Source organism: Oncorhynchus masou, chromosome 18 (genome assembly GCF_036934945.1).
Source record: "Oncorhynchus masou masou isolate Uvic2021 chromosome 18, UVic_Omas_1.1, whole genome shotgun sequence".
In the NCBI taxonomy this organism is placed as follows: Eukaryota; Metazoa; Chordata; class Actinopteri; order Salmoniformes; family Salmonidae; genus Oncorhynchus; species Oncorhynchus masou.
This window is the reverse complement of record NC_088229.1, coordinates 37,760,257-37,776,405: the sequence shown is the minus strand read 5'-3', so window position 1 is coordinate 37,776,405 and position 16,149 is coordinate 37,760,257. Positions and strand designations below refer to the sequence as shown.

The following is a 16,149-nucleotide window of genomic DNA, read 5'->3' as shown; positions in this document are numbered from 1 at the left end:
ACATAATTTAGCCACATTATTGACAAAAAAAATAAAAATGTCCCTTTTAGTCATGTTTTTACTTCAATCAGTCAGTGAGCTATAAATATGTATAATGGCCTAATTCCCCCGTGGGGGTTGTGCTAAGAGAATGGGACATTGAGCTGACCTACTAACATGGCTGAAAGCTAAACAGAGCCCCTGATATGGACTGCCAACAACAACCACATCACATGATCAGTGGAGGACCAATCCCACTGTCCCAATGATGTCTGCTTTTGAGACAGGAAAAATATGACACCAAATGCTGTTCAGTACGGAAGTCCAAAGAGGATCACCTCATAATAAATGTTGTTTTTGTCGAGATCACAAGATAAGCTCCATAAATAAGAGTGAATGCATTGATGATGATAGACCAGAGACGATAGATCAGCGCATCCATTTGCATTTTGATCAGTGATTAACCCAGGCAGAAAATGCATTCCGTCTGTCAGTTATAGATGGCTTCCAGTTTTGTCTCCAATACAATTTTAAAGACAGGTAAAAGTATGGTAACACTACTATTTTAAACGGATGGAATGTGGAACGTTCCGTGCAAGAAGAGTTAACGTTGACATCTCTTGTTGCAGGCTACCAACGAAGGTTTACCAAAGTTCACCAGACTATCACCAGACTATAGTATTTCAATCTCTTGAAAAGTTTTAACAGGGAGGTTGGGTCTGTCGATAGCAGCTGAAACACAGTCGCAAACAATAATTAGTAGTGCAGAAAAATAAAACTAGTAAAAACAGCTGAAGTGGGTCACATGTTGAAGTAGCTAATTACTCCAACATTTCATGTAGGCTACAGTCTATTTGTCACTTCAGCCACAAATTGTGGGCAAAATCTTGTGGTGCTTATTGGTCTATTCGGAACACCATGAGCTTTTGTCGAAGCAGCACGACAAGTAACAAAACACTAATCGGTGGTGTAAAGTGCTTAAGTAAAAATACTTTAAAGTACTACTTGAGTCAGTTTTTTTTGGGGGGGGGGGTATCTGTACTTTACTTTACTATTTATATTTTTGACAACTTTTACTTTTACTTCACTTACATTCCTAATGAAAATGATGTACTTTTTACTCCATACATTTTCCCTGACACCCAAATGTTCTTGTTACATTTTGAATGCTTAGAAGGACAGGAAAATGGTCCAATTCATGCAATTATCAAGAGAACATACCTGGTCATCCCTACTGCCCCTGATCTGGCAGACTCAACACACGTTTCGTTTGTAAATGATGTCTGAGTGTTGGAATGTGCCCCTGGCTACCCGTAAATAAAATAAAATAATTAAAATGGTGTCGTCTGGTTTGCTTAATATAAGAAATTTTAAATAATTTATACGTTTACTTTTACTTTTGATATGTAAGTATATTTTAGCAATTACATTTACTTTTGATAAAATAGTCAATTTAAAACAAAATACTTTTAGACTTTTACTCAAGTAGAATTTTACTGGGTGTCAGTCATTTTCTATTAAGGTATCTTTGCTTTTCCTCCAAGTATGAGATTAAGGTACTTTTTCCACCACTGACACTGATATACTGATAGACAAGGACAGTCACACTCATTTTAAATACAACGATATACAAACAATATAACTAATTTAACTAATAATGTATGTGTAGATTGTGTGTGTTAGAGTGTGATATAGTTTGTATGTGTGTGCGTGGGTTTGTGTGTGTCATTTCAGTCCCCATTGTGCCATGAGATGTTGTTTTATCCATTTTGTAAATGTAATTTTGCATTCTGCTTGAGTAATTGGAGATTGGAGTTCCATGCAATCATACCTCTGTATAATACTGTGCGTTGCAGTGAATTCGTTTTGGACTTGGGGACTGTGAAGAGACCTCTTGCGGCATGTCTTGTGGGTATGTATGGGATGTTATCTCAATGGCATTCAATTTAGCATCAAAATAAAGGCGCAAGTTTAAGTATGTTCCACCTGAGCGAGTCTGACCACAAGTCAGAGACCACTATGATGACACACCAAATGCGTTTGATGGATCCATTTAGTTTTCTTCTAATGCCTCTTAAGGGGAAAGTAATCCAAAAGTAACTGAAAGTAATCAGATTAGTTACTGAGTTTGGGTAATCCAGAAGTTACATTATGAATAAACATTTTGGACAGGTAACTTGTCACTACAACATATTACATTTAGAAAGTAACCTACCCAACCAACACTGCTTATATCCAACTGCAGCACAGTGTGCTACCATGTCCAATGGGAATGAGGTGTCTAAAAACATGCATTGTTTACGATTGTTCGCATTGGATGGTCAGAGACAAAGACTATCTTGTCATGTCGCAGTAGACTGGAGGTCCTGAAGTGAAACACTGGCTGCAGGGAGGGGTGAGAAAGAGTGAGGACAGGACTGACGGCCAAAGGAAAGACACTCCTGGTCCGTTCTTTTCCTCTTCTTCTTCTTCTTCTTTTTTTTTTTCTTAAAACAAGCCCTTGATTGATTCATGTTTCTGGTGGTGGACTAGGGGCTCCCGAGAGAGGGTGAGAGATCCTCTCTAATATGCAGCGAATTTTACAAGGAGCGGTGGGCTTGAAAGTGGTGGGAAGAAACGATCCCAGCCAAGAGTATAAGGAGTGAGAAATCCATCAGGAATGCAACCCCAACTTGTCTCCCCCAAGCCCCCTTCTCACTCGGACCCAACAGCTGTTGCTATAACTCCACTGTATTTTCCCTTCAGTGTTACTTAGAGAAGGAAAAAGGAACGTACAGAGAACAGAGGAGGTGTCAAAACTGTACTTAAGTGCGAAGAAAGAACTGCTCTCTGGCCGGCTTGGAACAGCTGAAGTCTTACGAGGCCCTTTACTTATGTCGGAATGAAAAAATTGGACGCATTTGATAAATACGAAACGGTGTGCGAAAATAATAGGCTTGAAAATATGTGGACATGCGAGAAGAACGAGGATGGTTCCAGAAAATGCCAAAAGCGGTGGCAATCCTGGCTGAGAATCCCCCAACTCTACTGAGAAGGGCATAGCTGCTGTTGTGGATATCCACGGGATGCAGCCCCCCTCCCCGAAAAAACAAACATTTCAGCAATAACACTCATCAACGACAACTGGGTGCCAAAGAAAGCCAACAAACACTATAAAAACACCATTGACTACTAAAAACCTTAAACCCTCCATAACCATTCAGCATTTAGCATGGTGCATAGGCCCACTCCACAGCCTAGTCATACAGTAATATCAGTAATAGCTTCAGTTCCAAGACATATGAAAAGCAAACGGTTTCCCAAATTGAAATTGAATAAATGTTCTATTAATTTTACAGTCCCCCCCCCCCCAACCCAATTAAAGAAGGAAGGCCACAATGATGAAACATTCCCCCCCAAAATTGGCACAAGCACAGCTATTTTGCAATCCGTACCCCTGCATTACAGTAGACCTGATGACATTGTGTTGTGCTCTCAGACATCTCCCCTTATGGCTGACTCTCACACTGAAAACCATACTCACTCCCTACAGAGAGGACAAATCCTATAGGGTATCGTCATCCACGCTGTGCTCTCTCTCTCTCAAGTGTTGAGGAGTATGTGCTGGCTCTGACACGCTCTTCTGTTGTTCTTGACCCATAGAATCTCAGACAAGAAAGTACCACATGTGGGACTTCTGAGCTTGTGATTAGTACTAGTATAGAGGTGTGTTGTGTGTGTGTGTGTGTGTGTGTGTGTGTGTGTGTGTGTGTGTGTGTGTGTGTGTGTGTGTGTGTGTGTGTGTGTGTGTGTGTGTGTGTGTGTGTGTGTGTGTGTGTGTGTGTGTGTGTGTGTGTGTGTGTGTGTGGATGTTTAACTATTCTTGTGGGGACAAGAAGTACCCACAAGAATAGTAAACAAACAAAACTCTGACCAACTGGGGACATTTTGTTAGTCCTCGCAAGTTCAAATGCTAATTTTAGGGGTTTTAGGATTAAGGTTAGAATTAGTATTAGTAATAGGTTTAGGGTTAGGAGCTAGGATTAGGGTTAAGGTTAGGTTTAGGGTTAGAGTTAAGGTTATTGTAAGAGTACGGGTTAGGGTTAGGTTTAGAGTTAGGGGTAGGGAAAATAGGATTTTGAAAGGGACTGAATTGTATGTCCCCACAAGGTCAGCTGTACAATACTGTGTGTGTGTGTGTGTGTGTGTGTGTGTGTGTGTGTGTGTGTGTGTGTGTGTGTGTGTGTGTGTGTGTGTGTGTGTGTGTGTGTGTGTGTGTGTGTGTGTGTGTGTGTGTGTGTGTGTGTGTGTGTGTGTGTGTGTGTATGCGTGCATGCGCGTGCTTCGTGAGCAATTGGAGGAGCTGGAGAAGGCTTTTGAGAGGACACACTACCCGGACGTGTTGGTGTGCGTGCATGCATCTACAGCATGTCCTACCTGTACACGGGCCTCTGTGAGCTTGGTCCTCTGGGCCAGCTCTTCTCTGGTGTAGATGTCGGGATAGTGTGTCCTCTCAAAGGCCTTCTCCAGCTCCTCCAGCTGTTCGGCCGTGAAAGTGGTGCGACTGCGCCTCTGTTTCCTCTTCAGGGGAAGGTCCGGCTCCGACTCCACATCTGAGCCTTCGTCCATACGGCTACCTGCATCGGGGACAGAGACAGACAGTTGGTCTTCTTGTGTAATTCAGCCGACTGATGGACACCGTACCATACTGTTGAAGTGAAATGCAGTTCAGCAGTCAAAAATTATTTTTTACGTTGCTGATAACATATTTATGGCAGTACCACTCCATTGAAAATGCATTTGACTGTGTGATTTCTTTATTCGGGCTGTACATTCTTGGTTCTTGGCTATGATGATGCAGATTGTTGACATGCATGACTGGTCATAGCAATCAAATGTCCAAATTACCTTTGTCATGTCATAGTATACAATGCCCCATTTACATCATTGCACCTCCCATGTCATACAACGACGCAAACCTCTAATTAACCATTATAGCAGGTGGCACTATCAAGGTTGTGAAAGCATTACGACAACTTACGATGGCGAAAATGTATTCAAATGTACATAGTTTGAGAATCACCATATTTGAATTTCAAGTACTCTATATATATATATATATATATATATATATATATATATATATATATATATATATATATATATATATATATATATATATAATATGTCTACCGAAATATTACATTCAAATTGACATTTAGGTCATTTAGCAGACAAGCTTATCCAGAACGACTTGCAATCAGTGCGTTCAGGTATGTGAAACAACCACCTATCACAATCAAGTAAGACCTTCAAAAGACAATTAAAACGTTCCTTAAATTAGCAGTTTTCTACAGTTTCAAGTTGACATTTTAGTCATTCAGCAGACTCTCTTATCCAGAGCAATGTCAATGCATTCAACTTAAGTGGGTAAATCAACCACATATCACAGTCCTTCCAAGTGAAACCTTCTTTAAATGAGCCGCTATCTGCGAAACCAGGGCTAGCAGTTAAAAAGACAAGCGTGGGTTTGAGTGCAAAAAAGACGTGTTGGTAACAACCATGGAGAGATGTTGTTCACCGAGGGAGGCAGTGGTTGATACACGGGGAGGATGGCTGTGTCCTCCAGTGACATGCCCTCCTATGGCTCCTCTAAAGGGAATACGACTGTATTTTCTTCCCTGTGTGGTTATTTATATGAGAGCCTTTTCTGTCAACACAATCCGGCATCAGTACACAGAATGCCCTGGGGCGGGTAGCTCAGATTGGAGGGGGGCGCTAATCTCTCCAGACCACCTTGGCGATCCGTGTAGCACTATTCTTCCACCATGGCCTGGGGCGCAACGCGACAACAAACTGGCAGTGTGTAAATATTGCCAATATATTATTGTGTGGCGGGGATTGAATGAAATCAGTGCCACACAATATACAATATACCCATGCTGGTGTTTTAAAATAACAGTGACAGATTATCGGGTAAATACAGCCATCGGTTTTAATTACGGTTCGTGGTTGGCGTTGTGCTGGGGTAGAGCATGCAAAGGATAAACTGCGAAGATGCGACGCCATTGTTTCTAATGAAATGTGTAAATCGGGGTGTAAATAGAGCAAGTGGCTACTGGTAATGTGATGCCGTGTGCATAGAATTACATACGTCATTTAATAGGATCTCTGTGGCTGTATGTATGTACACCAGGGACAGCATGAGACTTCACAGTGGTGAGGTTCCATACAGTCCCTTGTTTGTGACATATTTGTTACGAACAGGCTGTTTGAAATTGAATGTAGGCCATTTCACCAAACACCTTCATTCAGGTTGGCCAGTTGGACATTGAATGTCGACACACTACTCAAGACACTGTGCTGCTATCAAACCATAATAATAATAGTAATGCATTTGTTTAACTGTATCAAAAACACTCATGTTCGAAGTGGACACAGTGTACACTTGAGTACACATTGACAGTCAGGTCTGTCCGTCGCCCAGCCCTTGCGGACAGCAGAAAGGGTCGACGAGGGTCCCTCGTTCTCATTTCCCTGGGTGTTTAAGGCTATATATATTTATTGACAGTGTTTGGGGGCAGTGAGTGTGCATGAGAGCTGATCCTTCTCCAAATGGCCCTCCACACCCCCGGCCGCCTGAAGAGGCTCAGCTCTCCAGACACAGGGCCCTAATCCTCCCCATTGCTTCTCCCTGCATTTAAGCCATTCCACATTAGGGATGGCTGCACAGCCGCCTCTTGCTGCTCTCATAGATATGCATGGAGCTAGGGATGGAGGAAGGAGAGGGGGAAAGAGGAGGATAGGATAGGAGAGGGGAGATGAGAAGCAGAGCCTGCCCGGGGAGGAGGGGAGATAGAGGAGGAGGGGTAGAGGGGAGGGGGAAAAGAGGGGTGCAGGTCCCAGGCTGCCGCATCAGTGGCCAGACGATTATGGGGGGAGTTGACTGGTAGCAATGCTGGCTCTGCAGTGGTGGGGAGAGGGGATGGAGAGAACGAGAGAGAGGAGTGAGGGAGGACGGGAGGGGAGAGTGGGATAAATGAGGGAGGTCAGTGTCCCTGCTTCCTCCTTGTGTCCATCTCAGCGCTGATATGCTTTAGTACCGTGCCTCTGACCCTGTTTGCCTCCACAGCCTACCAGGACTGGGTCTTGGTCTGGGTCTGGGCGGGGTCTGGTTGGGTTCCGGGTCTGACAGACATGCCTTCTCCCTTATGACAGACTCCTTTCTCTTTTCTCTGCTCTTTCATGGCCTCAGCAACGCGGGGCAGAGGCTGCCCAGAATAATGTTTTAACATTTGATTTATTTACCCATTTAAAAACAGAACTCAACCACACATGTGGATACGTTGCATTTCAAATCATCAAGTGTAATTACAATTCCTGTGCTACAGGAAAGGATGGCTATGGAGGAACTGTGACTGGCGCTCAAATCAGACCTCTCCGATAACAGGAAGTGGCAACAGTCAAATGTGGACTCAAACTGGCAGAGTGATTCTGGGCGATATTTCCATACGGATCTCGGAATGACAGCTGTGATTCTACATTTGAGTCACTGTCACTGATTCTAAACTCATTCAGAATGGTTGGGCATACGGGTGGGTGAGTATGCATGTCTTTGTTTGTGCGTGTGTATTTCTGTGTATGCATTGTGTGTGTGTGTGTGTGTGTGTGTGTGTGTGTGTGTGTGTGTGTGTGTGTGTGTGTGTGTGCGCGTGCGCGTGCGCGTGTGTGTGCGCACGTGAGTGTGCACGTGCGTGCGTGTGTGTGTGTGTGTACCATGTGAAACCTGGGAGGTTTTCGAGGGGCAGATATGATGAGAAGCGTTGAGGTACTTGAGAGGGTTAGCAGGGCTGTATAGTAATAATGTGTCAGCCTGTGCCTCCTGTCTGCTCCTTTCTAGTGTTCTGATGAAAGCCCTGGGGGGACAATTGAGAAGTGCAGAACCTGGGTGTGGCATGCAACTCTTACAGCTCTAACGCCAACAGCACCAATAAACTTCAACACTGCGAGAAAAACAACACTGGTATGCATTTAAAGGCTTCAAAATACATCGATAATGACACTTGACACTTGTAAATATAGTAGTCTTACTCTGAATACAACTGTCATCAAGACACATAGGACGGGAGTGATGCAAGCAACTCTGGGGATTAGTCATAGGAGTCTGTGGGTGGATGTACATTCATTCTATGCATTTGTTTGTTCATGTGACTGTATTCCTATGAAGTGAAGTGAAGTGAAACGCCACAAGAAAAATAACCAAAAAATCAAGGGCTCATCAACCTGGTTTGGACTCTGGGCAGGCTCTGTGGTTTAATTAAACAAGGAATTATGGGATTAGATGGAGACTCTCATTACAGGCCACTGGAGGAGTCTCACGGTGGATGTCTTTTTGTCTCTCCCCCATCCTCACACCCCCTACACAGCCCCAAAAGCTCACGCTTGACAATTCTCAACAGATTACATGTGGCCGCAGGACATGAGGCCGCATTAATTAAATAAATTCCTAGTGCCAATTTCTCTTCACATAAAGATTTATTTTTTTTAAGTGGCCCATAGATTTTCAAGTAAAGATCTATACATACATCGTATATCCCTTTGTTGTTGTTTTGGGGGAGGTTTTGGGGGTGTTGGTGCAAAGCGATTTGCTGTTAACTCGCCATGACAACATTTGAGGCTGGTGCAGTGGGCCAGCAGATCACTTTCCAGAGGCACCTTGGAGTGCTCGGGTGGCTGGTGGCCGCAGCCTTTCGTTCCACAGACGGCATGGAATTTATTTGTTCTCTTCTGCATGATTTAGGGGGGTGGGGGAGGGGCAGAATGGCACAGTATCCCATCCTCTTTGCATCACTTTGTTTACTCTCTCGCTCTCCCTCTATGTCGCTCTCTCACCCTCTCTATTTCCCTCCCTCTCTCTCCTTTTCTCACTCTCTCTCTCTCTCTTCCCCCCCCCCCTTCTCTCTGTGTCCCTCTCCCTCTGTGTCCCCCTCTGCCCCTCTCCCTCTCCCTCTCTCTCTGTCATCCCACATGGTTATCTGTGAGAGGATTTGGCCCGATGTCAGAGACCGATCTTCTTCATGTTTGGAATCACCTTCAGACCCCCACTTCTCTCTCTGTCTCTCAAACATATTTTTCTATGTTATTGTGTGTTTGACTAAAGAGAAGCTGAGGCGACGAATCTTAACATGCAACGAAGAGGCTGGCAAGGAGTTCCACCCCCGCATCTCTACGCTGTGTCCTGATCTGACGGTAACAACCTTAACGCCGCTGTACGCCCAGTATCACATGACCGTGGCGAACAACGACCGCCGAATGAAACTAAATAAAGTTTGACAGCAGTCCACTGGAACTGGAAGGTCAGCGCCTCTCTGCCGATAATGGAAAGGGAGATTATGGTAATGAAGCAGACGCTGCTGGCCGATAGAGAGGCTCAACCTGGACCTCATCTTTGTCTCCGCCAGATCCCATGATTGGCATGCTAGGTCTTATCACGCAAATAGGACCATGGCGAGGCAGACGAGCAGATCCCCCCCACCCCCAATACAAGGGGACAACGGGTGAATGTGCCACGGCATAAATAAAAGACATGCTGCCTTCCCCAGTGTTTTGGTTTCACTACGAAGAGCCAGTCGGTTGCAGAAAGTGCTAGGGCTGATTATAATGGTGACAAATTTGCCTTTTGAATGGGATACATACAGTGCCTTCAGAAAGTATTCATACCCCTTGACTTATTCCACATTTTGTTGTATTACAGCCTGAATTCAAAATGTATTAAATAGATTTTTCCCTCACCCATCTACACACAATACCCCTTAATGAGAACGTGAAAACGTGTTTTTTACATTTTTTACAAATCTATTGAAAATGAAATACAGAGAAATACCTCATTTACGTAAGTATTCACACCCCTGAGTCAATACAGCGATTACAGCTGTGGCTCTTTCTGGGTAAGTCTAAGAGCATTGCACACCTGGATTATACAATATTTGCACATTATTCTTTATCAAATTCTTCAAGCTCTGTCAACTTGGTTGCTGATCATTGCTAGACAGCCATTTTCAAGTCTTGTAATAGATGTTCATGCCGATTTTAAGTGAAAATTGTAACTAGGCCACTCAGGAATATTCAATGTCATCTTGGTAAGCAATTCCAGTGTATATTTGGGCTTGTGTCCTGCTGAAAGGGGAATTTGTCTCCCAGTGTCTATTGGAAAGCAGACTGAACCAGATAGCCCGCTGGTATTTTACCTGTGTTTAGCTTTATTCTGTTTTATTTTATCTGAACAAACTCCCTACAATTAGAAAAAAGGATTCCAAATTGTTTCTTTTTTTGGTTCCAGGTAGAACCCTTTTTAGTTCCAGGTAGAATTATTTTGGGTTCCGTGTAGAACCCTCTGGGAAAGGATTCTACATAGAACCCAATAGGGTTTTTACCTGGAAACAAAAAAGGGTTCTTCAAAGGGTTATCCTTTGGGAACCCTTTTAGGTTCTAGATAACACCTTTTTTTCTAGGAGTGTAGTCCTTGCCAATGACAAGCATACCCATAACATGATGCAGCCACCACCATGCTTGAAAATATTTTTGTCATTTTTAGTTCCTTATTTGCAAACAGGATGCATGTTTTGGAATATTTGTATTCGGTACAGGCTTCCTTCTTTTCACTCTGTCATTTAGGTTAGTATTGTAGAGTAACTACAATGTTGTTGATCCATTCTCAGTTTTCTCCTATCACAGCATTAAAATATGTTACTGTTTTAGAGTCACCATTGGCCTCATGGTGAAATCCCAAACTGATCTCATAGTTTCACTTCGGGATTTTACATAATTGGATGAACGTCAATGTTTGACCCATTAATTCCGCGTGGTTACAGGGTTCATTCTGCGTGATTACAGGGTTAAAACAGAAACAACATAACGGGTTAAGTTTAGGTATTCATTTCAAGTGGTTAAGGTCAGGGCTGTGGATTGGGGAAAGCATAATTTGCTTTTAAATTTAAAAAAGAATAATGCACTGTTTCCATTTAGTATCCTCAAGTAGTCTCCCTGCTTCCAAGACAAATATGAATTGCCATGGTGCAGTGGTCTAAGCAGCACTCTCTGGCTCTGAGCAATGTGAGTTTGAGCCCAGAGCAGGGCCACTGTTTTTGTTGAGCGCCGAGGATGGCATATATCAACATCCTCAGGATCTTTTCAAACTTCTGAAATCAGCGTGTGTTCCTAGTGACCAGCCTGGAAATCGCTGGCCGGTTTCCTTCCTCTCCAGCAACTGAGTTCGGATGGACGCCTGTATCTTTGTAGTGACTGGGTGTATTGATACACCATCCAGAGTGTAATTAATAACTTCACCATGTTCCAAGGCATATTCAATGTCTGCTTTTATTTATTTTTTTACCCATTTACCAATAGATACCCTTCTTTAAGAGGGATTGGAAAACCTCCCTGGACTTTGTGGTTGAATCTGTTTGAAATGCACTGCTTGACTTAGGGACCATACAAATGATTGTATGTGTGGGGTACAGAGAGGAGGTAGTCATTAAAAAAAATGTGTTAAACACTATTGTTGAACATAGAGTGAGTCCATGCAGCTTATTGCGTGACTTTGTACACATGTGTAATGATTTAGACTTGCCATAACAAAGGGGTTGAATACTTATTGACTCAAGACATTTCAGCTTGTCATTTTTACATTATTCCACTTTGGCATTATGAAGTGTTATGTGTAGGCCAGTGACACACAATTTCTTTTTAATCTATTTTAAATTCAGGCTGTAACACAACAAAATGTGGGGAAAAAGTCAAGGGGTGTGAATACTTTCCGAAGGCAGTGTATAGCACATAAATATCACATTCTACTTTCGTTATACACACATGCACACACAGAAACAAATCTCATTAACACTTAGGGTCGAAATTAAAGGCAGTTCTGCTATTGTTGAAGTCATCTGGGATGATTAAATAACGATAGCTATAATTCCATGTGAAAGTTCTGGGGAGAGTGATAAAATGTCAGGGAGGCTCTGTGTTTATCACCAAATTAGAGGCTAATTAAGTATCTGGGAGTGTGTACACCCCTCCAGGGTCCAAGGCATTCTCCAATGCCATATGTTTGCACACAAAAAAATACATTTGCAACCTTCCCTCTAATTGAGGAATCAATCTGAAACAGGAATCAAAATGAACATTAGCTAAATTCTCTCATTTGACTCTAATTAAATAAGCCTGTTCATTAGCTACATTGGAGGCTGGTGTTTCCCAGTGGGATCATATTGTTGTGATAAGAGTAATCAATTGGAGATTCTGCTGCCTGTTCGGAAGTAGTGTGAGGAGGCAGCTAGCGCTTTGCTTCACCACAGACCGTACTGTACTGACCATCACTTAGCTTCTGGTTTGTGAAGTCCAAAGGGATACAGAGCATGACTGTCTTTCTTTTAGTGTCAGTGATGCAAATGCCATTGACACATTGTCTAGAAAGATAGCGTACAGTTAGTCACCCATGTAAAGTAAATGAACTATTAAATATAATACATAGTTCTCGATAGGGCTGTCTAACGATTAAATGTTTTTTTCTATCAAGTCAATGGCCTTGGTTTTCTGTGGGTAACTATGATTAATTGCAATTTTAAAAAAATATATGTTTTTATTTTAAACTAATTCCATTGGTTTGTTGGTATAATATATTTTGATTATAAAAATGAAAAATCAACTGTATTCTAAGACAATAATAACATATTCTACTGTATTCTAAGACAATAACAGCCAGGTCTGATATAAAAGTTCATGTAAAATATCATACAGCTATTAGATCTAGCCTGAGCTACTTCTTATCAATGTTCAACATGAAATAGTCTCAAGCTGTTACAGTACTAGAATTGGGATCATTTGCTTTAATCGTTTGACCTGAATAAGAACTAGAACCAAAACAGTAGCTTACTGGAATGGAAGTTCTGTTCTGATTAAAATCATTGTGTTGAATTTTGAGCCAATTCAGCCATTCTCGTTTGGTTAGCTAGCTAGCGAACGTTAGCATAACTGCCTAGTATACTTCTGTGTAAACTCAGTTTTTACTGTTATCTAAAGAAACGCATGGGAAAGTGTTTATGGTTCGAAGTTTTCCTTCAACTTTGTTGCTCAAAGCTAAGCGCATAGTGGTTGATTTCAACACCACAAGAGAGGCAGACAGCTCTACAGAAGCTGCTAGCCGTAGAGACCGACAGCAGTGAGCGCTTTGTGTGATGCGCTCAAAAGGGTCCATGCGGAAACTCAGACTGGAAATGCATGTTAATAGATGCGAGAGAAAAAAATGACAGTGTGAAACATTCCAAAAGTTAACTACAATTCAAATGTTCACTTTGACAGCCCTAGTTGTAATACTACAGAACACATTTTTTACACACAGCATATCATGCCGTCATATTGTATTCCCCTACACGACAGCTTATAATATGTTTCGATCGCCCTCTAATGTCACTGAGATCATTTTATTATCATTATTGGCATTTGTGTGGGTATTATTAGCAGTGTATCATGAGCATGTTGTCTACATTATGTAGGTACCTTGTAAATAATCTTCTCTGCATTTATCATCTTAATTACTGTCATGGACTTCACATCAAGTGCGTATGTTTGTTCCCACAAGAGACGCATCTAATGTAAAGTAAATGTAAACATTGGTGAAACATCCATGGTTTGTTGACTGTTGACATGAGTTTGTTTGTCCCGGATGTCGGCCAAAGGACAATGAGCGACAGAGCTCTGGAGAGAGCAGCATGCACTCATTATGGGTCATTCTGAAAATCATATTAGTTCCAGTATATTTACAATCAAGGCCTGCTTTCAGTTTTACACAAGCATTGACCAGTTTCAGCTAACGGAATAACTCCACACCATGCGTCACTGTCTACAAAGTTTTTATTTGATTTGATTACTTCCTCAAGAATAACTGTGTATTGTCGCTGTATATTTCCTGAACAAGTTTATCCTTATGCGTGTGTGCATTTTGTTGCCATTGTGCAACCCTTCTCTTTGTCTGACAGTTTAAAGAGGGAGAGAAGGGAAAAAAAAACACACTGTACAAACAGGCCATTATGCTGTGCTATCTCTGACATGCATCTGTTTCTCCACAGTCTCTCAGGCCTTGGGGCTAGATTTATCCAAACCTGCGCCCCCCCCACCCCCACCCCCACCTCCTCCCCCACCTCCTCCCCCATTCCCTGCAAGAGATCTTAAGTTCACTGTACTCACTGTCTACAGAACACCACAGTGGATTGGATGGGATGCAAGAGAGGATGGATAGGGGGGGGGGTGGGATCAGGAGGATTCACTTGCTATGACATAAATTATCTTAATGGTCATTGCATCAAATTCAGGTATGTAATAACAATGTTAATTCTCAAAGTTCTCTCTTTTGATTCACATTAGTCTCATTGTATGGTTGCGGTAATACTAAGAAGAAGAAGAAGAAAACAGCAAGAAGCAAGTGAACAAGAGAAGGAAAGGACGGAGGACGGTTCCATAATCTCTTGCTTTCACAAGACACAATTAGGCCCCTATTCTTTCTTTTTAAAATGAAAATAAAAAGCAACGGTGGAGAGATGATGAGTGATGCTCGTTTAGGGGTCTTGTCATGTTCCTGAAGCGGACCCCTTAAAGAAAAAAATTGTGTCCCCCGCCTCTGTGTGAGGGACTCAGGGCCTCCCAGTCCTTTCAGGCCCAATAGAGGCAGCACCTCAGGGGCCGCTTGGCCCTGAAAAGAGAGCCTGACAACCCACCGGAGCTCCGTGGGGCATCAATAAACGCTGACATATTGACTCTCCTTAGCCGAACAGCACACCTAAGTGCTGACTGCATATTAAACCATTAAAAGGTTGGGAAACAGCATGGACTGCACCAAGGGGGTTGGAGGGCGGGTGGGGTAGGGTGGTGGAGGAGAGTTGCAGGAACGTAGGCCTGGTATATTGATGAGGGGTGGGAATTTGGCACCTGGAAGATGTATGTGTTGCCCAATGTGTGATGCATCTCTATATGGCTTATTTAATAGCTAGTAATTTAACAACAACATGTAAGGCTTCAATAGATGTACAGTATTTGATTATAATAGTACTAGAGACTTATGGGAGTACTGTGGTTTGCAACAAATCTTATCTCTGTATCTAAACCTCACATATAACACATACTGTACAGTCATCCTGACGTGTACAGCTGTGTAACCACTCACACTTTCATTGAAGAAAAATGCCCCATTCCAACTGAATCATTTTAATTTCCTATCGAAACTGTGAACAATGACCACCCATTTTGAAAGGAAGTGCTGAGCTAACGTCGTCAACAGAAACTGGAAAGAGTGCTCATTTGACCTGCCAGAAATAGGAAGGCTGCTTGGCGTTTGAAGAGCAGGTGTCCATTTTCAACAGATCTCCCTCTCTGTACCCGACGGTGCTCTTTCATTTCCTGATATAAAGACCTCGCTAATTGAGGTCAAAGCGAAAGTAATAAAATTATGAAAGAGCCACAAAAGGGAAGCTGGCAAACTCTGCCAATTGGCATCGGACTCTGATCCCCCAACAAACACCCTCAAATCCAAGCGGCCACAAAATAGGCTAAACTAAACTGATGCAGAGAGTAGGACCATGAATAAAAACCACAGACACTCCAAGCAGAGTAGCCTACAAAGCTGTATTCATCTAACTCATTCAATATCCAATAAATAAGCCATCATCCCACAGTGACTGCAACACAATGGCCATCATTTAGTAAAAAACACAAAAATGTATAGTTACATCAAAGCATACAGTGAATGGTGGCATAGGTTGTAAGGTTTTGTTGAATATACAGTATTTTCAAAATGTAGACTAATTCAATAGTTTTCTAATGAATATTCATGCATAGCTTAAAATCCACACACACACACTCCTAACACCAAATGAGTCCCCCATTCCAACACCAAACTTTTTTTGTTTTTCCATCCAAAATCCACAATATGCTGTTAACATTTCAGAGAATTCATTGTATCATGGATATCATCATCACACACACACACACACACACACACACACACACACACACACACACACACACACACACACACACACACACACACACACACACACACACAACACTGTATCTGTATAGGCTAGGACACAGCGCAGCCCGGCTCTGTCCTCTCAGTTGATGCTGTATAGAACTGGTATTGAA

General features: G+C 42.4%; 1 protein-coding gene across 2 annotated transcripts in view; it reads right to left on the bottom strand.

The window, feature by feature from the left end:
• The window catches only part of LOC135504528 (paired box protein Pax-7-like), a 65,111-nt gene that overhangs the window by 31,508 nt on the left and 17,454 nt on the right, over positions 1 to 16,149 (bottom strand). For both annotated transcript variants that reach the window (XM_064923206.1, XM_064923207.1), the window contains exon 5: positions 4,396 to 4,595. In XM_064923206.1, the coding sequence (XP_064779278.1) occupies positions 4,396 to 4,595 (200 nt within the window). The remainder of the gene's footprint in view (positions 1 to 4,395; positions 4,596 to 16,149) is intronic.